The sequence below is a fragment of the Aethalodelphis obliquidens genome, unplaced genomic scaffold, assembly GCF_003676395.1.
Source record: "Aethalodelphis obliquidens isolate GAN/ISIS:26980383/991018 unplaced genomic scaffold, ASM367639v1 scaffold12, whole genome shotgun sequence".
NCBI classification, from domain to species: domain Eukaryota; kingdom Metazoa; phylum Chordata; class Mammalia; order Artiodactyla; family Delphinidae; genus Aethalodelphis; species Aethalodelphis obliquidens.
In genome coordinates, this window is record NW_020837956.1 from 21,154,857 (window position 1) to 21,175,045 (window position 20,189).

The 20,189-nt window shown below is 36.6% G+C and overlaps 1 protein-coding gene and 2 non-coding genes across 3 annotated transcripts in view; all 3 read right to left on the reverse strand.

Annotated features, from left to right (window-relative positions):
- The window catches only part of WDR43 (WD repeat domain 43), a 47,346-nt gene continuing 27,157 nt past the window's right edge, over positions 1 to 20,189 (reverse strand). The window contains exons 8-18 of the mRNA XM_027113486.1: positions 19,016 to 19,187; positions 17,421 to 17,507; positions 16,076 to 16,207; positions 14,633 to 14,764; positions 8,355 to 8,441; positions 7,726 to 7,757; positions 6,673 to 6,736; positions 4,523 to 4,636; positions 3,948 to 4,017; positions 1,702 to 1,751; positions 1 to 1,600 (exon numbers count right to left, since the gene is read on the reverse strand). Of these exons, the coding sequence (XP_026969287.1) occupies positions 1,418 to 1,600; positions 1,702 to 1,751; positions 3,948 to 4,017; positions 4,523 to 4,636; positions 6,673 to 6,736; positions 7,726 to 7,757; positions 8,355 to 8,441; positions 14,633 to 14,764; positions 16,076 to 16,207; positions 17,421 to 17,507; positions 19,016 to 19,187 (1,123 nt within the window). The 3' untranslated portion in view covers positions 1 to 1,417. The remainder of the gene's footprint in view (positions 1,601 to 1,701; positions 1,752 to 3,947; positions 4,018 to 4,522; positions 4,637 to 6,672; positions 6,737 to 7,725; positions 7,758 to 8,354; positions 8,442 to 14,632; positions 14,765 to 16,075; positions 16,208 to 17,420; positions 17,508 to 19,015; positions 19,188 to 20,189) is intronic.
- LOC113624227 (small nucleolar RNA SNORD53/SNORD92) lies at positions 15,804 to 15,879 on the reverse strand. The gene has a single exon (XR_003434272.1). It is a non-coding gene; the product is annotated as a small nucleolar RNA SNORD53/SNORD92 (small nucleolar RNA).
- LOC113624226 (small nucleolar RNA SNORD53/SNORD92) lies at positions 16,831 to 16,908 on the reverse strand. The gene has a single exon (XR_003434271.1). It is a non-coding gene; the product is annotated as a small nucleolar RNA SNORD53/SNORD92 (small nucleolar RNA).

Genomic DNA, 20,189 nt, shown 5'->3' on the forward strand with positions numbered 1-20,189 from the left:
TGGGTAAAGATGAATATTTATTCACTTTACAAAGAGAATGGTATTAAATTGCCATAAACAGCTCCATTTATAGACAAATATAACTATACATTACACCAGTAGCTGACTCTAACTTTCCCAAGATGCTCTATATGGCTCCAGCTCTATTAGTTGAGCACAGAAATCTGTCTGCCACCGATATCAGACGTCCCTCAGAGATAATGGTTTTATGTTTTACATATTCACACGTGGGAAAAATAAACCCATCTCCCCAGCCCTTTCTTAGAGTTGAGCTTCCATCTGCATGTTCCCTAGAGAGCACTAAGCAAATACTGGCTCATTCTTTTAAAAAAACAAACAAACAAAAAAAAATTACTGATAATTTGAGAAGGCTTTTGTAGCACACCAAAATATTTCTTTATACATACATAAAAAATCTTGAGTCGGATTTATTTTAAGGTAAACATACCCTAACACTGCCAAGAGTGGGTAATGAAAAGGAACACATTAAATTATGGAATTATAAAAATATTTTCTTTGGAAAAAAATTCCAACAAGGTTATCATTAATATCTAAAACCAAAGAGAAAAAATAAACAACTGTTCTTTGACCCATTAGTAATTTAAATAAAAATGAAAACCTCTTCAAAAGCAGCTGTAACTGAATCTTTTAAAAAGTTGCAGGTAACGAGTACTTCTACATCTATACACTGATGATTCTTTACAGGCAACTTGCAGTCAAGAAAAATCCTCAATATGGCTAATTCTTTAGTTTTTAAATTATCATAATTTTTCTGTGTTTTAAAAAAATACTTCACATGACAGCTTAAAAAATAAGTGGTTGTTTTGGGGAAGCACTCCAAATATTCAATCTGACTCAAATCAGATTACCAGTCAATAGAGAAGCTAGGGATACTGGTGATTTTATTTTTTTTAGTCACAATCATTTTTACTCCAGTCTTTAGTTTATCCCTTCATATTTTATGAAAATGTACCAAATTAAAATTTTTTCACTAGTGCTGCTTCATACCAGGATGTGATGAAAGATACCAACCTGAGATAAGAGCTGACTCCTTCACAAAAGTCCAGTTCTTGACCCTTACATGGGAAATGTCTTTATCTTCACTTACATCAATTCTTGGCATAACCAATCATACCGGGATATTACATTATAAAAATATACCATATATTGGACACTCATGTCAGTACACTGCAGAAAATGTATCTATTTGCTGTGTAAAGTTTATTAACATTTGAATGAAACTCTTATTTACACAGTTAAGTCTGGGGTGGCAAAGTGGCATGGGAGCCACCATTAGGAATTTGGAAATGTGCAGCGGTCCTTGGCATCTGTCACGGAGACAACCCTCCATAGGAGAACTCGGCAGCAGTGGGTAAGGTGAGCCAGTTTCCATAGTTCATTTGACTTGTTCCTCTGTTCATTCTTCTTCACTTTCATTTTCAGGATCTAAATCAGAATCTCCATTTAATTCCTTTTCACTTGCCACGTCTCTGTCCTCACCATTTTCTTCATCTTTTTCTTCAGCATCCTCTTCTTCCTCTTCGTCAACATCCTCATCTTTTTCACCTCCTTTCTCTTCCTCATCTTCATCCCAATTATCCTGGTAGAGATATTAAGCAAGGAAAGCATGATTGAAGGCCTCGTTCTTACAGGGTACAAAGATATGAGGCAGATTCATGTACCAGGAAACAAATTACTCACATCAGAATCCTTATCTGCTATTTCATCATCAGACTCCTCTTCAGAAGATTCTGCAAGAAGGGGGAAACAAGCTTTAACTTTGTGATCAAAGCAGAGGACAGAGCCCAGAAAGCTAAGAAGAATCAGATTCCTGAATTTATTTTTAGAAATATATTCAGCTATCATCCAAGAAGGAACATTGTTTATATTCTTATCTGCATAAAAGTACATGTATTATACTATTCCATCAAGATCTCATTGATCAGGACAAAATATCAAAACCCTAACAAAATCCCATCTAAAACACTAAGTCACTGTACATTAACTATACTTCAATTAAAAAAATAATTAAAAAAAAAAAAAAACACTAAGCCGAGGATGTGGAGAAAAGGAATCCCTGTGCACCGCTGATGGGAATGTAAACTGGTTCAGCCACCATGGAAAACAGTATGAAGACTCCCCAAGAAATTAAAAATAGAATTACCATATGATCCACCAAGTCCACTTCTAAATATATACCAAAGGAAACGAAATCAGGATCTCAGATATAACTGCACTCCCATGTTCGCTGCAGCATTATTTACAATAGTCAAGACAGGGAAACAACCCAAATGTCCATTGATGGAAGAATGGATAAAGAAAATGTGACACACACACACACACACACACACACACACACACACACACACACACACACACACACACACACACACACACACACACAAAATAGATTATTATTCAGCCATGCAATAATAGGAACTCCTGCCCTTTGCAACAACATGGATGGACCTTGAGGGCTTTGTGCTAAGTGAAATAGGTCAGACAGAAAAAGGTAAATACTGTATGATCTCACTCACATATAGAATCTACAAAAACGAGATTCAATGATACAGGGAACAGATTGGTGGTTGCCAGAGGCGTCAGATAGGGGTGGAGGAAATGGGTGAAGGTCAAAAGACACAAACTTCCAATTATAAGATAAGTCAGTCCTGGGTAGATAAGGTACACCACGGTGACCACAGCTAGCAATACTGTAACGTTTATTTGAGAGCTGCTAAGAGAGTCAACCTTAAAAGCTCTCACCACAGGAACAAAAGATTTATAACCGTGTGGTGATGGATGTTAACTGAACATTGTGATGATCATTTCACAGTATATACATATAGGATCATTATGTTGTACCCCCCTAAAACGAGCACAGTGTTATATGTCAATTATATCTCAATAAAACCAGGGAGGAAAAAAAATCACAAAAAGTATAATTAATTAATTCAGGTATGCTTTTATGTCCTTCAGTTATATTTTATAGTTTTCTCTATAAAGGTTTTGTTTCATTTTTTAGAGGTATTTCTAGGTACTTCATAGTTTTGGTTGCTGCTGTGAATAAGATCTTTTTTCCTAAGACATTTCTAACCGGGACATTATGGACATACAATACATTATTGGGACATAATAATGCTACTGATTCCTTTTTGCTAGATCTTGGTATCCAGTAAACTTGTTTATCTGAATATTTCAATGGTGTGACTAGATTATCAAATAATGAGATGTACAAAGATAGAATTTCATTGAATTATTTTTCTATATCTATTAAAATAATAGACAGTGCTCATGATAACCTGTTAACAAGGTAATAACTACATTAACAGATTTCTTGATGCTAAATCATCTTACAATCTTTAAATAAATTCTACTTGGTAATGACATATTATTTTACTTAAGCACTTCTGTAATCAATCTGCTACTTAGGATATTTGAGGATGGCCTGAGATGTTATTTTCTTGACTATACTTGTCCGATTTTGACTCATAAAATGTCTAAACTGTTTGTACGTGACAAAAATGACTTGTTCCTTAAAGACTGGTAAAAGTCACTTATAAAACCTGTGTCTGGTACCCTACAGGGAAAGGTTTTGACTAAATCAATTTAAAGCTATTAGATTGTTCTAGGTTTCTATTTCTTTTTAAGTCAATTTTGGTCATTAAAGTTTCCCAAGAAATTACCTACACCATCTAGGTTTTTTGTATTGACATAGTTTGTTCATAGTGTTCTTCAAATCTCTCCCATACCTAATGCCCTTTTCTGTATTATATTTGTGCCTTCGCTTTTTTTAATTTGATCACATTTTTGCCAGTTTTGCCACAAGCTTGCCCGTTTTATTAGGGAAGGTGTGTGTCAAAGCATGATCTCACACTGATGTTTTTACAAAGTCACAGAACTGAGTCAATGTGAAAAACTAAATGTTCAGCCTATGCCCCAAGCTTTACCTTCTTCATACACCAACTTTGCCTTCTGTGCAGGACAAGTCGGTCCCTTCATTTTTTCTGATGCTGTAACCTGAAAGATAATCAAGTGCTATTGTGAAGTAGCGTGTAAGTTTATCTCAAGTATCACAACGTTCCCCAACAGTAAACTCATCCTCAACCACTGTAACAGATGACCTTAATACGATGTAGATCAAATACAGGGCAAAAGGCATATTCGTCAAATACAAGAAAGAGTTACTCCGTAAAGGCTGAAAATACTTTTAAGGTAATCCAATTTCTTTCTGCGACAAAAAGCTGTAGAAATACCCTGTGACTCGCTGTTCATAACACCACAACCACTCTAACTATTAACAACTGAAATATGACGGTGAGAACCTCCGAGTTAAAGCTGACACAGGCAGAACTAAGTTAACTTACTGTCAAATATATAACATTTCCTAGTCAAAAACGAGGTCCTGATTTACCAATTTTTTGCTGAAACAGGGTGCTTTCAACATTCAGGTAAACAATCCTTATTCCTCTCTCCATTCCCATCACATTCAAAAGTTTAGCACAAAACAATCTGATTTACTCACTTGCGTGATTAGAAGGATGAGCTTTCCGTGAAGGTGGGAGAGTTTCTGAAAAGTTTTTACTCTGCTTTCCATTAACTGGTACAGTGTCCCCAGCTGGGGTACCAGGTCAGGCAACTAAGGAACAACAGCAACAAAAAAATGATACTTTGATACTATTATAATAAAACATGGATAACAAATATATAAATCATGCTCAGATATGCCTGAGTATTCAGCCCCCAGCAAATGCTTGCACTTCCAGTGGCAGTGGCTGCTTGTCACACAGCCTAGCAACGTCTCAAATTTTCAGAGGTCTTTACTGTCCTAACAGCAAAAAAATAATGATGCAAAGGTCCGAAGGAGAAACTGCAAGAAGAGACAAACTGCAGGGTGGGACTTCTTTGTGTTCATCTTATTATTTCAGAGAAGATCAATATAAAGGAGACACTAACTAAAGAGTAACCCCAAGCACATACCTCTGGGCTAAAAAGGGCTTCACTCTGAAACTTCCTCTCTGATGATATCACACTATCTACCTCCATTAGGTCCCAGCAGCTACAGGAAGCTTTCACAGCTTCCAGAGACCAGCAGGACAAAGTGACAGAATACAAAGCTGACCTTATGGTATTTCAAACATACTTCCTGTTAATTAACCCTCTGAGTTATACTTCAGAAATTAAAGCAGGAAATTTTCTTTGTCCCTCCAGAGCTTCAGAAAAAGGGACCCCACTCTTTGCCCTTTAATTAGCCTTTACTTGCCCTCCTATCTCTGACACGAGAGTAAATAAGAGTGTTTCATTCAAATGTTAAACTTTAAACAGTAAAAATGAGAGTGTCTGTACATTACTAAAGCCCCCATGCCTAGCACAGTCCTTGACTTAGAGAAGGTACTTAAAGATATCTGATAAGGAAGGAAGAAATGAAGGAAAGGTGGGGGAAGAGCACTGTTTTCTGAGGAAAGAAAACTGTTTTGGGCTGGAGTCCACCCTGTACCATACTTCCATGGTCTATTTTGCCCTGACCTAGAATGTTATACGACTACTACTCCAGTAGTTATAACTTAGGGGTTGATTCCAGAAGGGATTTCACTACAAGTCCACCTAGGGCTCTTTTTGCTTCTAAGCAATTCAATGAAGTCACAAAATGAGTGTCGTCCTATGCTTGTGGTAATCTTTCCATGCCCATCACCACGCCACTCAGACACTGCCCCCAATCCAACTCCCAAGATTTCTGTAAGCAGGGAAACCCAATATGCATTCTTACTGTTTCCTATCTCTTCCCCACATTTTAACATCCTGACAGAGATCTCCACAGACATACAAAGAACGAACTGCCGAACTCAAAACAGGTTAACCAATAGTTTTTCCTATCTCAGACTACTGAAGGAAAAGGATCCTGAGACAGAGAACAAGGGACAGTGATCAGGCAAGAATTGGGTGAAACTGTTAAGAAGGGAAGAGCCATAGTTTAAGGAGTAATTAAAAATTTTCAACTATCCACTAAAATCTTTCAAGAAAACCTATTGTAAGGTTCTAGATAACCAAATAAAAGAAGAATGAGTCAACTGCATAATTTTATTTCTAGCTTAAACTATAATTAAATTGATGATGTGGCAATAACCCAGCTCATATTGTGACATATAAAACTGGGGTTTTTTTGGTGTTGCTTTATGATTTTATGCTCCCTCCCTTCCATCTGTATAGGTAATCAAGAGCTGACAGTAGCCCCAGCAAAATGTCAGGTATTAAGATATTTATTTCATTTTTATCACAAGGTAATATAGATACGTTAGCATAGATATAAACTTTAAAAAGCTACTAAGCTTTTAGAAGAGGATGGGAGAGATACATACAATGTAAAGATAATTTTGCTAAACAGGTATGTATATAGAAAAACACCTGAAGACTAGTATGTAACTTTTCTCCTTTCTGTATTTTTCAAGCTTCTCTACAGAATATATATTACTTTTAAAATCTGGGCCAAAAAAGGGCCAGTTTATAAAAGGTAACAATGATGACAACATGACATTGCACCTGGGGAAAAAACAAATTCTTTAAAAGCAGCAGCTGACGGTTAAAGGGTAGATGGAGAGAAAATGGTTTTGTTAAGCCATCAGTTGATAATCCTTATCAAAGCCAAACTGTTCAGCAACTACAGGTGAAAAGACTTACTGTGGATAAGTAGGATGCATGGATCGTTAGCACGCATTTTAGCCACTGAACCATTATAACAGCACTGAAATAAAAAGAGCAAATCAACTGATATTCACAAATTCAAAATTAAATACAACGGAGTTATAAAGATCTAGAAAATGACTCTAATAAATAAACCACTGTGAATATGACAGTCGTTCATTCTTTCACTGGGTCTATTTGAGGTCTGTGTAATATACTCATCTTTTGAGGAAGGGAGGGGGTAGTAGGATGGACTAGATAACAGGACAAAAATCCCTTCCTCTAAAATAATTCAATTCCAGATATAAAACCTATGCTTTACTTCGTAATTAGCTGATACCAAGGCAGTAAACTGGGCTCAGCTGACTTTGCATTTTATGCTCATATCTGAGCCCATCATCTACTCATCATCAGGTACAAACAGCAAAAGATTTCCACACCAACATTAAAAGACAAATATAGACCAAAAATGTAAGCCGGGCCTAATTAATGAAATCTTTAGATTTCCTCTGTGAGTTCCAAAGGCTAATGGAGCCTATCACGAAAAAAAATTTAGAAAAGAAAAACTATATTATAGACTCTGGTAATACTATAGTGCAAGCTGAGATCTTTGAGATATCAACACCTTATATAAATATTTAATCATCAAATTAGCAAAAAAGACCCACAAAATTTAGTTATATAAAATCTTTCCTTGTAGCGTCTTAAGCAACTACCAGAGGCTGAGCAAGTTCTACAGATGTCCAGTTTTACACATCGTGATTAGGCCTGAATTATTAAATCAGACTAACCCATTAAATGACCTGATATATAAAGCTGAAAAACCTCCAATTTTCTGAAGGAAGGAAAAACTATAATACAGTCTGAGAAATAAGAATCATTCAATTTAAAATAAGTGCAGAGAGCAATATCTGACACTTTGAGTTTTATTAGTTAGAATCTGAGGCTACCTACTATGTAATCTCATGCTGCCAGACACTGCTGTTTTTAAACAATCACATTTAAAATATTTATAAAATCAAAGCAATTTAAGTCGCCTAAACATCTTACCTATTAGGATGTCCTTGTAATCTCTTTGTAAGCTGAGGAGGAGAAAAACAGTATTAGCAACAGTACTTCAGAGGCAGCCAATCTCCATGAATTCCCATGATAACACATCCATAAGAACAAGGGAAAGAAAGACTGTATTAGGAAATCATTATTCTTAAATTTCCTAACTCCTAAATGTTCAACCAATTTAACATAATCTAGGAATACATTCCCAAAATAAAAATAATTATCTGATAAAAATCTAGGCTAGGATTTATATGAATGAATGTCCAGAACACACACAAAGACAGAAAATAGATTAGTGGTTGCCAGAAACTGGGGGTAAGGACAAATGGGGAGTGATTAGTGGGTACTGGATTTCTTTTTGATGTGGCAATTGCACAATCTGTAATATATTATAAAACACTGAACTGCACACCTTAAAGGTATGTAAATTATATCTCAATTTTTAAAATACATAGAAAAAAATCTAGATTAGGCAAATTTTGTCTGAGTAGATCTAGTGATCATCTATCATCGACTCTAAATACCCTGCTTGCTTACATACAGCAAATCCATTTCTCTGAATACTGGATTTTGTCTTTGAGTCATAGCATTAGGACCTTAAAATGAGAAGCGTACTCAGTTACCTCTTGCAACAACGGAATGACAGCATGCAGGGGCATCCTTAGTACAGTTCTCTTTATTAGGTTTAAGTTTCTAGTTTGAAGTACTTTCTGTGAGGAAAAAAAAAAAAAAAAATGTAAATAAGCATACTCAGAAACTAAGGACACTACAGGGAATACTGTCACTAAAAATTATCTTAAAAACCAAGCAATACTCAACTGTAGCAAATAAAGATTAGGAATAAATGGAGAATGTTATATTATGTCTTATGGCTATCAGACAAGTACAGGCTTCAAGTATCAGGACATTTACTCCATTAAACAAGTTTCTGCTCCACAAATTCTAAATTCTTATAAGCTAATTTTTGATATAAAACAGAAAAGAACACCTCTCGACATTTAAATACAGGTATATACACCACTTTAGAGAAGTTCTCAAACCTTTGTTTTATGAAACATATCTTGTCATATCAACCAAGAGTGAGCAAAACACACTAAAATCACATTACAAGGAAACATACCTTTTAAATGTTTTTGATAAAATTTTAAGCCAATCAAAAGATCATATAATGAGTGCTTGAGTCAAAAACTTTAAGGGTGAAACGCAGTCTCCACCCCACGTTGTATGGATAGAAAAGGAGATAGAGCAGATTAGTCCAAATTCTGGCAGGCCTTTCTGTTTCTCCAAACCCCACCCAGATGCTTCATCTATAGGAGAGGGTGGGAAATGAGTCCTTTCAGGTTTCAAAATCCAGATACCACCCCCTTCCTCTTTAATACTTTTAAATATTTATCTTTCAAAAGAGTTTACAACTAGAGGAACTTCCCTAATGGTTGGTGCATGCTATGTTTTGGCTGTTGTTGCTATAAAGATCATGTTCAGGATATGAACAGTAGAGGTATTACAGGGCAAAAACGCGGAAAGTTCATTTTCAACCTACTTTAATGGTCTTAACATACCCTTTCAAAATTCCCTATGGATTTTATTTGCTTGTAAAAATATCTTTATACCAAACCCTTCTTAAATCTATCAAGTACTATTTAAAAACTATCACTGACATAATTGCAAAGTTTATTATGCAAAAGAAAGATTATGTATTTTTATACATAATCACTGGGGAACTGACGGATGGACTGTCCTAATATTGTCATTTTCAAATAATCAGAACACAAGGTTCAAAGCAAAGTATGCTGAGAAGTTAAACAATAATTCACAAGGTGTCTGATGATACTAAACATCCCTCAAATCAAGTCTTTGTTATAGATCAGCTATCACAAAGTTCCAATGATGTACAAGTTACAGGGAACATTGTCTGAACTAGTCTACAAATACTTTTTTTTTTAAATGAAGTACAGTTGCTTTACAGTGTTGTGTTAGTTTCTGCTGTACAAGGAAGTGAATCAGCTATATGTATACATATATCCCCTCCGTCTTTGACCTCCCTCCCACCCATCTAGGTCATCACAGAGCACTGAGCTGAGCTCCCTGTGCTATACAGCAGGTTCCCACTATCAATTTTATACATGGTAGTGGGTATATGTCAATCCTAATCTCCCAATTCATCCCACTCCCCCTTCCCCCTGTGCCCACATGTCCGTTTTCTATGTCTGCATCTCTTTTTGTTAAGGTACTCAATTTTCACAGCATGTTCACCAAACTACCAGGCTTCACTGTCTTAAATGGCCAAGTAGAATAGTAACACTTTAGGTCAAGGAATACAATCTTGAACTTGCTGCTGCACATTATTTATACCAAAAGCTTGGTTAAGAAACATAATGTAGGGCTGAAGGTTTGAAAAATACATGGTTTGTGAAATCCTCTAGTGCTCTAAATGTTAAGTGATCAGATAATTTGTTGTCCAAACTGGGACACTTCTGTGAATGAAAGGAGTCACTATTAGTAATTACACCAAGTTAAGAGGTGTAAACCAAAACTGTCACAGGCAAATAATGGTATGTATGGCCTAGCTGTTTAGAAGTTATTCCAAACTGCAGGACAGAAAAATGTAACAAGCTCTCAGATAATCCTTGTGCTCACTAAAGACAGAGGTTCTATGATAACAATTTTCAAATTAAAAATACACAAAAAAAATAAGTTATCCCAAACCAAGCAAAATGATAATGAATAGAGGAGTTAGCATTATTAACTTCTGCCAAGACTATAAACCACAGCTACAAGTAGCAAGAAGATGATACTGAAGATGGGATTTTTTTTTAAATTTTACTGTATTATAACTGAAACATAACAGTGCACAATTTAAAGTGTACTATTTGATCAGTTTGACATACATTTACCCATGAAACAAACACTGTAATAAACATTCTATCACCCTCAAGTCTCCTTGGACCCTTTACATTCTATCCTTCCCCTCCACCCCACCGCCCTCAGGCAACCACTGAACTACATGCTGGTTTGCATTTTCTAGAATTGTTCTATAAATGAAATCAAACTGTATGTACTTTTTTGTCTGGCTTCTTTCTCACAGCCTAAGTTTGAGATTCATTCATGTTGCTGATGAAGCAATATACATTCTTTACATTGTTAGATAACAATTTATCCCTTCATGTGTTCAGGGTTCTTTCCAGTTTGGGGCTATTAAAAATAAGGCTGCCATGACCATTCATGTACAAGTCTTTGTATGAACATTTGTTTTCAATTCTCTTGGTAAACACCTAAGAGTAGAACGGCAGGATCTTATGGTAGATGTGTCCTTCACTTTTAAGAAATGGCCCAACTGTTCTCCAAAGTAGGCGTACCATTTTACATTCCCCCAGCAAGATATGAGAGTTCCAGTTACTCCACATCCTCCCCAGTAGATGGTACTGGTCTTTTAAATTTTAATCAGTCTATAATGGGTATGTAGTGTTATCTCACTGTGGTTTTAATTTGCATTTGTGATGATTAATGATGTATAATACCTTTACATGCACTCACTGGCCACTGGAATTCTTTTATGAAATATGTGTTCACGCATTTACTAATTGTTTTTTATTTGAGTTGAGTCTCACTACTGAGTTAAGAGTTCTTTATCAATTCTGGATATAAATCCTTTGATGTATAAGTTGGGTTTTTTTCCCCAGGCTGCGGCCTGCCTTTTCATTCTCCTAACAGTGTCATTTCAAGAGAAAAGTTTTTAATTTTTATTAAATCCAAATGACCAATTTTTCCTTAAGTGTTTCATGCTTTTTGTGATGAACCTAAGAAGGCTTTTTCCATGCAAATCTGCATAACATTTTCTCCTATTTTCTTCTAGAAGTTTTGAGGGTTGGTTTATACATTTATGTCTGTGACCTATTTTTGTGTAGACTTTTGTGTAAGATGTGAGGAAAGAGTTGAGATGCATTTTTTTCCATATAGATATTCAATTGATTCAACTGCAACTGTTGAAAAGACTTTGCTGTCCCAATTGACTCAACTTAGAAGCACCTTTACTGAAAACCAATTGCATGTGGTCTATTTCTGGACTATTTTTGTTCCTTAATCTATATTTATGTTTTCACTAATACCAAACTATCTTGATTACTACAGCTTTTTCTTGAAATCAGGTAGGGTAAGCTCCCTAGTTTTGCTCTTCATTTTATAATTACTTTGGTTATTTCATGTCCTTTGAATTTCTAAAAGGTAGCTGTGCTGGAATTTAATTGGGAATGTATTGGATACATAGAATAATTTGGGGGGAATTGCTCATCTTAACAATATTGAATCTTCCAAGCATGAACACAGGCCTTGGTTAATTTCTCCCAATTTTTGTAATTTTCAGTGTAGAGGTAGAAACATCTTTTGTAGATTTATCCTAGGCATTTTTTGGTACTACTGTAAATGGGAACTTCTAAGAAATACTTAATTTAAATAAAATTTTTAAAATATTTAAAAATCTATAACTCCTATGGGTGCCATGAATTATATAAATGACTAAGCCTATCTTTTTTGCATAAGCTATAGACTATTTCTTTAGGTCAAATTGCCACTTTCCTAAAAAGCCACAAACTTTAATGTCAAGTGTTCTACAGCAGGGATTTTTAACCACACCTTTGGTCCTATGTTGCATACCTGACACTGCTCACTTTCTTCTTTCTTTCTTTTTTTTTTTAATATTTATTTTGGCTGCACTGGGTCTTAGTTGCGGGATCTTTTAGTTGCGGCATGTGGACTCCTTAGTTGTAGCATGCACGTGGGATCTAGTTGCCTGACCAAGGATCGAATCCAGGTCCCCTGTATTGGGAGTGCGGAGTCTTACCCACTGGACCACCAGGGAAGTCCCCTTTCATTCCTATTTTTAATGACCTCCTATTGTATTTCACATATCCTCAGAAGGTTATCTTTGGAAATGAGGAACACACTTTCCAGGGGAAAAAGTATTTGGTTTATTTTCTTACTTGCCTCTTTCTCTTTAGAATGCATGATATCCCAGGTAATACAGTATGGGAATACTCCTATATTCTAGTTTTTCTTTCTTTCTTTTTTTTTTAAAGGTTATTGACTTCTACTTAAACAATATGACGTATCACCTCAAAATCCTGAATAATGAAAAGATCTTACACATACAATTCTTTACAATTTAAGAAGTGCTTTCACAAACATCATTTCCTTTACTCTCCCAACAACTCTACGACACCTGACAAAAGTACACACTGTCACATCTGAAGTGCCAGATGATTCTAATCTGAATCTCTTCAAGCTTCTAGATCCAACTACCATTGTACAGGAAAATGATGGACAAGAAGTATATTAAATGATACTTGTTGGGTTAAATGACCCAGTAAAATGGATTTGCAGGAGGCAAAATCCAGAATGTGAAATCTCTTTAGAGCAAATAACCTGGCTTCCCCAAATTGCAAAAGACAGAAAAGGCAAATCCACCAAATAGTGTGGACTTCGTTGGGATCCAGTTTTGAAGAAAGCAAAGAAAAAAAAACTTTACAAGACAATCAGCGAAAGATAAATACTAACTGGATATTTGATGATTTTAAGGAATCACTGTTCACCTTTTTAGGTGTGATAATGAATTGTGGTTATGTTTTTTAAAGGAATTTCTATTGTTACAGTTGAACAGGGATATATTTGTGGATGAAATAAATAATAGTTCTGAAATTTGCTTCACTGTAACCTGGGTAGGGGGTGAGCAAACAGATAAAACAATAATAGATAGACTGGCTAGTGCTAATAATTTTTGAAACTGGGTGATGGGTTCATGGTGGCCCACTGTACTGTTAAATGTTTTGAAATGTTTCTTAGAAACAAAACAAAACAATAACTGGTTCACTTGTACTACTGAAGAAGTTTTCAAAGCACAGTTAAGTAAGCAATGATGGCAGATAAGTTATATTTTAAAAACACTGTCAATTGTTTTCTATAGCTTATTTCTCACCAAATCCTCACCTAGGTTTGTATGCCATGTTAAACTAAAATTGACCTCCCAAAATACATACACTCACAAACTATTTTAAAGGTAAGTTCAGGTTTTTAGATATGCCTGGTTTCCCCCCTGCTGTTTTGCAAAATCCCCTTAAACACAAATATAAGATATTCCCATTTAGATCAAAATACAAGTCAGAGAGACCTTATTCATAGGCTGCATATTAAAGTCACATCTACACTAAGTGGCACCATAATATCACTACGAGTCACTAGGAATAAATGCACTTAGCAAATATAAACTGCTTTAATCTGATCACGCAGTGCTTAAGTCCAATTTTTTACACTTAAATTTTCTCTACAGACCACTTTCAAATTCTGGAATTTAAGAGGACTAAATTAAGCAACATCGTACAAGCAGTCACCAACTTACAAACACAGAAATCGTAAGTGCCTCCCTTTTATATACCCCCAACCCTCTTGAATTTTTCCCCCAAACCTCCTATCCATTGCCAAGGTTCCACCTCACCGCCCCCTCTCACGGCCAGGGGGAATTAAGTTTCTGGAATCCAGAGTAAAAACTCAGGAACGCATTTTCCTACAGAAAAAAATATAAATTGTGATCTAGAATGCTGAGTATTATAATTCAGCTACACAATGTTTATAAAGGCTTTTGTGAACTAAAGCCTAAGAGCCTAGTAACAATTCACAACAATATTTCTATGAGAAAATGCATTCCAGGTTCAAAATAATTTAATACAATCCCTTTGTAGGTTGGTGACTGTCTGTATAGTGCCACCAAGTGATATATATTTGACTAAACTCACAAAACATTAAATTCAAGACAGCTACGTAACATGACTATTCATTCTGTAAATGTGCTGTCAATCACTTTCTAAGAAAAATTAACCATCTTAATTCATTTAAAAACTGCTATAATACTTACATTTAGCATTTCAAAATCATTACTTTCTAAACCCTGTGTGAGGAGAACTGGAAAACTGTTTGTCTGTGGAAGGGTGTCCTTTTCTTTTTTCGCATCTATATCCAGTGCTCCCAGGCGTTCTTCAATGCTAACCTACAGAACAGAAATGACCAGTTAATGTTATATGAGACAACACCTAAAGCAGTTTGGTCAAATTACTTTGTGCTTATGTCTCAGAAGACAAAAGCCACTGACTGATTCACACCTCAACACTGAAAAACACAAATACGCTCTTCCTCATTCCAATAGAATCTCATCACCATAAGGCCAATGTCGTAGACAAGTGTAATACCTGCAATCCAAGTTTCCAGACTCCAGTGAAAAAAAATGAAAACCATGATTTGAAAATGTAATTCATAAAATCCCCTCTATATGAAGATTCAAAAAAGACAAGGATCAGGCAACTGATTACTAAAGCACAAGAAAAGACCTATAATCACAAAAGCTTCCCCTTCTGTAATTATCCCTTGCCATCAACCTCGGATCTTTTGCTAACAAATATTATCAAAAGAGCATAAAGACAGTTACGTTCCCCCCAAAATTTATAAGATGTCTTCCTATTTTTCTGTTTGTTTGCTATACAAAAACTCACTTGTACATAACTAATCCCTTATGAAAGCAAATCTAACAACTACGTTCTGCCAGCCCCTTGGAAGCTCAATCAAAATACGAACGTTCTATTACTACCAAAGCAAACAGAGAGGCTTTGGTAAAGCCTCCTGTTTGGGTTATGTTTTATGAAAAACACTAAAAAGGTAGGAAAAAATTAAAGGGTAGGATCTAGGCCAAACCAGAGGAAGCTGACACCTTATTTTTAAATCAGATATCATGTTATTGAGAAACAATTTTTAAGAACAGCAATGTTATTCCCCAACCCCCCACCCCCAATAAAGCGAGACATTTAAAATCAGGTAAAGAAACACTCTTTCTCTAATGATAAAACAGTTAAAATTCTAGATTACTTAGACAAGAGTGACAAGTGAATGGAAGACAAAAAAGAGGATTTTTCACAGACAAGTACAGTAATCACAAGAGGGTTTTAAGAGTTGAGAAAAAATGAAATTTATAAGCACTTTAAGAGGTTATAATGACGATCACTTTTAAAGGCTAACTAGCATTAAACCAGCCAGGAATGCTCAGACAGCCAAGAGACAAGGCATCACTGGAACTCAGCAACATGCGAAACCCAATGAAAATCATCACAGCAAGTTCTGGCTTAATCTACAATTACCTTATCCAGCTAACAATGACCAAATGGCCAGAAGAGCACCCTCTTCAGTTAATAAGAGTTTTGTCCTCTCCATTTTCTGAAGTTTCAGCTTTGGCTCCATCCAATATAATTCTTAGAATCTCCCAAGTAATCTTAAATTTCAAACTCAAAAATGGTCAGAATGAGTGGATTACCTCCTTTTCCCCTAATTTCCTCTTGCTCTCTATTTCCTCAGTCTGTGGAGGAGCAGGCTTGATAGCTGCATGATGACCAGGTATCCCAGGCACCAGAACTTTTGCTTCAGAATTCATCACTGGTGTTCTCACCTGTTAAACAGGAATAGTAGGGGTGTGACAAAGGAAACTGTCTTACTCTTTGCAAGATTTATCCCCAATGAGAAAACTAACAGCTTTTAAAAGGTTTTCCTACTGAAAAACTTAATGTAACTAACTCAATAGGATATGAATTAAAGATATATTTTAATTAAATACTGGCATTTAAGCATAATCTGAACATTCATTGTTTTAAAGCCTACAACATGTAAGAGTAAGAACCAAGAAAAACAAAATCTACAGATCACGCAATGACACACTGACTTAAAAATTCAGGGGACAGGGGTTCGATCCCTGGTCCGGGAAGATCCCACATGCTGCAGAGAAACTAAGCCCATGTGCCACAACTGCTGAGCCTGAGCTCTAGAGCCCACAAGCCACAACTACTGAGCCCACGTGCCACAACTACTGAAGCCCGTGCTCCGCAACAAGGGAAGCCACCACAATGAGAAGCCCGCGCACTGCAACGAAGAGTAGCCCCCGCTCGACGCAACTAGAGAAAGCCCACGCGCAGCAACAAAAACCCAAAGCAACCAAAAATAAATAATTTTAAAAAAACGTTAAAGAGTGAAGCTGTACATTTTATGACTACCTCCAATAATTGATCTTTGCCAGAAATGCTCAGACAGCCAAGAGAAAGGTGTCATCTCTGAAACTCAGCCAGAAGCGAAACCATTTGAATGTCATCATAGCATGTCTTGGCTTTCCTTTTTTTCATTAGACTGCCAAACACATGATGTCTCCATGTAGATGCCACATTATATTCAAAATAAAGCATGACAATAATGTTCTTATATCTGGTATTTAATTCCAGCCCCATCATGGATTTAGGTTTTATTCCACCCTGAAATACAGCATTCCTCTCAACAAAGTTTTGCCCCTTTAAGTATATAAATTGATGAAATAATTTGATAAATTTGATACTGATATTTACTCAGTGATCCTGCACTGGGGGTGGGGTAGAGGAGGAAGAATTAAATAAATCCAAGGTCTTCAACGTCTAGTCACCTATTCACTCATTCGTTCAACAAATCAAGAGCACAGAAATGAAAAAAGTCTTACAGTCTTAATATCTAAAACCTAATCCCACAAAATTTGTTAAGACAAGATCATAAGGAGGATTTTAAGAGTTTAAACATAGTATTACATAACAATTCAATTCACTCAAATATCTTTTTTCTTAACTTCTAATATGAAATGCACTCACCTTTGTTATAGCTGTTTCTACTTTTGGGGCCCAGCAGATTGAAATATCTCTTACTAAACACATATGAGGTTCTTTGGAATTTAAAGCCTGGGAATAGAATTTTAAAGAGGGAAAGGGGGTGGAAGGTAAAAAAAAAAAGTGTCAAACAAAGTAACTGAGAGTAAGAATAAAGTGAAAAAGAAATGCATTTTTATAAAAATACAAAAAAGTATAGAAGGCTTCCACAGAAAACTCCTGGTCACTCAGACTGATCACCATTCAGATTGATGCCATATGAGGAAAATGGGTAAACTCTGAAGATACCAGGCATAATGTTTACTTTCTTCAGTTACGTACTGCTCAAATCTTTCACATACGCAGTTTTAAAAGACTGACATTTAAAACGTAACAGATTTTAAAGAAAACATTATTAGCTCATCATCTTATAATCTATCCTAAAAAAGACTGATCCTACCCTAAATTTCCTACTGCTATCCTTCCACAAGCTAGTCAAAGACAAGCAATGCTGATTAATAAAATGCTCTAAGGTGAATCTCTATGTCCTGATATGGTATTAAACAGGAGGGGAAGTGAGATGCAGCAAAGTACATATGTACCTACAAGGCTTTAAAGTTATAGGTAATTCTCTATACCCACCTAATCAATATCTGGAAAGACACAAAGCACACAGGAAACAGGCTGCATCTGGAGAGTGAGGTTATGAGATCCACGTATGGCAAGGAGACGTATGTTTACAGTTTAACACTTCTCTCCCTTTTTTGTCACACCATAACCATGTATTACATTTTTTTAAAGTAAGAAGTATTTTTAAATAGACTCAACAAGAGATTGCTTAAGCAAGAGATATTCCTCTCATAGTCTCTCACCTATTGGACATGCTCATAGTAACTCACCAAAAGTCTCCAAAGAAACTTCTGTAATCAAAAAACCTAAACCACTGCCCCACCCATTACATTTCCACTTAGAATACTCAATGCATGCTACTACTACAGGATCTCTTATTAAGATTTACCTGTGGCTACTGAGCACCTGAAATGTGGCTAGTCCAAACTGAGATGGGCTTGTAAGTGAAAAATATACACCAGATTTTAAAGACATAATACCAAATAAAGGAAGAAGGGGGGCAGAATATCTCAAATAACGTTTTATACTAAACATTAAAACGATATTTTGGATATACTGGGTTAAGTAAAATTACATAGTTGACCCTTGAACGATGCAGGGGTTAGGGGCGCCGACCCTCTGTGCAGTCAAAAATCCACTTATAACTCGTTCATAGTTATAACGTATCCATAGTTCCGCATCTGTGGTTTCAACAACCTTGGATGGTGAGGTACTGTAGTATTTACTATTGGAAAAAATCCATGCATAAGTGGACCCACACAGTTCAAAACTGTGTTGTTCAAGGACCAACTATAAACAGAGTTCTCACAAGTTAAAATAAACCATCCACTGAAAAGTCCTTCAGTTAAGTGGAAACATATGACTTCTTCTTAAGTATTCCAATAAGCAGACCAATATATCATTTTTAAATCATTCTCTTCCACAGACATGTTGATGTTGCACTGCTTTACTCCAGAGGAGCAGCTACGTACCACTCGCTCAATGGTGGGCTGAAACCAACTGCCATATACAAGCAACAATGACATTTTGTCGGAGCAGAAACCAGCTGCTAGAATAGGGACGGGTTTTGGTGTTGATTTCTTGCCTTTCCCAGGCGTTGCTATCTGAATTGTGCAGTTTGAAGTCAAAGGCTTTTTGCAGTATCTGGGAATGGAAAAAAATGAGATTAGAAAATGTGAAAATAGCATCTCACACTAATTCTTTGAAGTTGGTGTCACGAAATGTGACCCTCCCCCGGCCTCCACATCATCATGAGTGACCAGTGTCCCAGAGCACTAGTGTTCCTGTCAAGACTTCATCTATCCCCACCCTGCCAACATTCAAGACCTCACCACCAAACCCTGCCTTGAGGCACAGCTGCTCTTCTATCCCACTCTGTCAACCCTTACAAATGGCCCCAAGCTCCCAAGTGCTCTCTCACCACCCTGAGCTTCAGCCCCAAATGGCTCTGTTCTTGCCCTAATATAATCAGCCCCATCTCTAATTGCTTCCAACCCCTGAATCCTCACCATGACCTCTGCATCAGAGTTCCAGGAGCAAAATGATCAGCAAAATATAAACAAAATTAGATCCTCAACTTCTCTAAGAGCTCTCCTCACCTTGCTTGCCTCGGCAGCCTTCCCCACACCCTTAGTGCCACGATCCTTGGCAATGATTCAAGTACGCTTCTTGTTCTTCACTAACACTTCAAGACAAGTAGTCTCTCCCTCCACCACCTCCAAAACCTTTGAAATTGCCGTCACCAGCTACCAGCTACATTCCCCTCCTGCCGTCATCCAATGGCCTCTGGGTCACTCAGCATCTCTTAAAGATGTGAGTGGCTGTCACTCTGTCCAACAATTCCACTGAGGAATCCCTTTCTTAGTGATTTCCATATACAGCATGCAGTCTGACGATCCTTCTGACACCCTGCCCTCTCAGTTCCTTCAGCCTTCTACCTCTATCAACCTTGTCCTTCCCTGTACCTTAGCCACACGCTCCTCACACCACAGACATCTTATCACCACTAAGTACACACCCTCCATAATCCCAACTGTAAGCACCCCACTATCTTTCCAACTCACTCTTCCTAGTTTCCCAACTCCACATCCATCTCTATCCAGGATTTTTGGCCTCTGCTTTGGGCTTTACCCTTCTGTGGTCTAT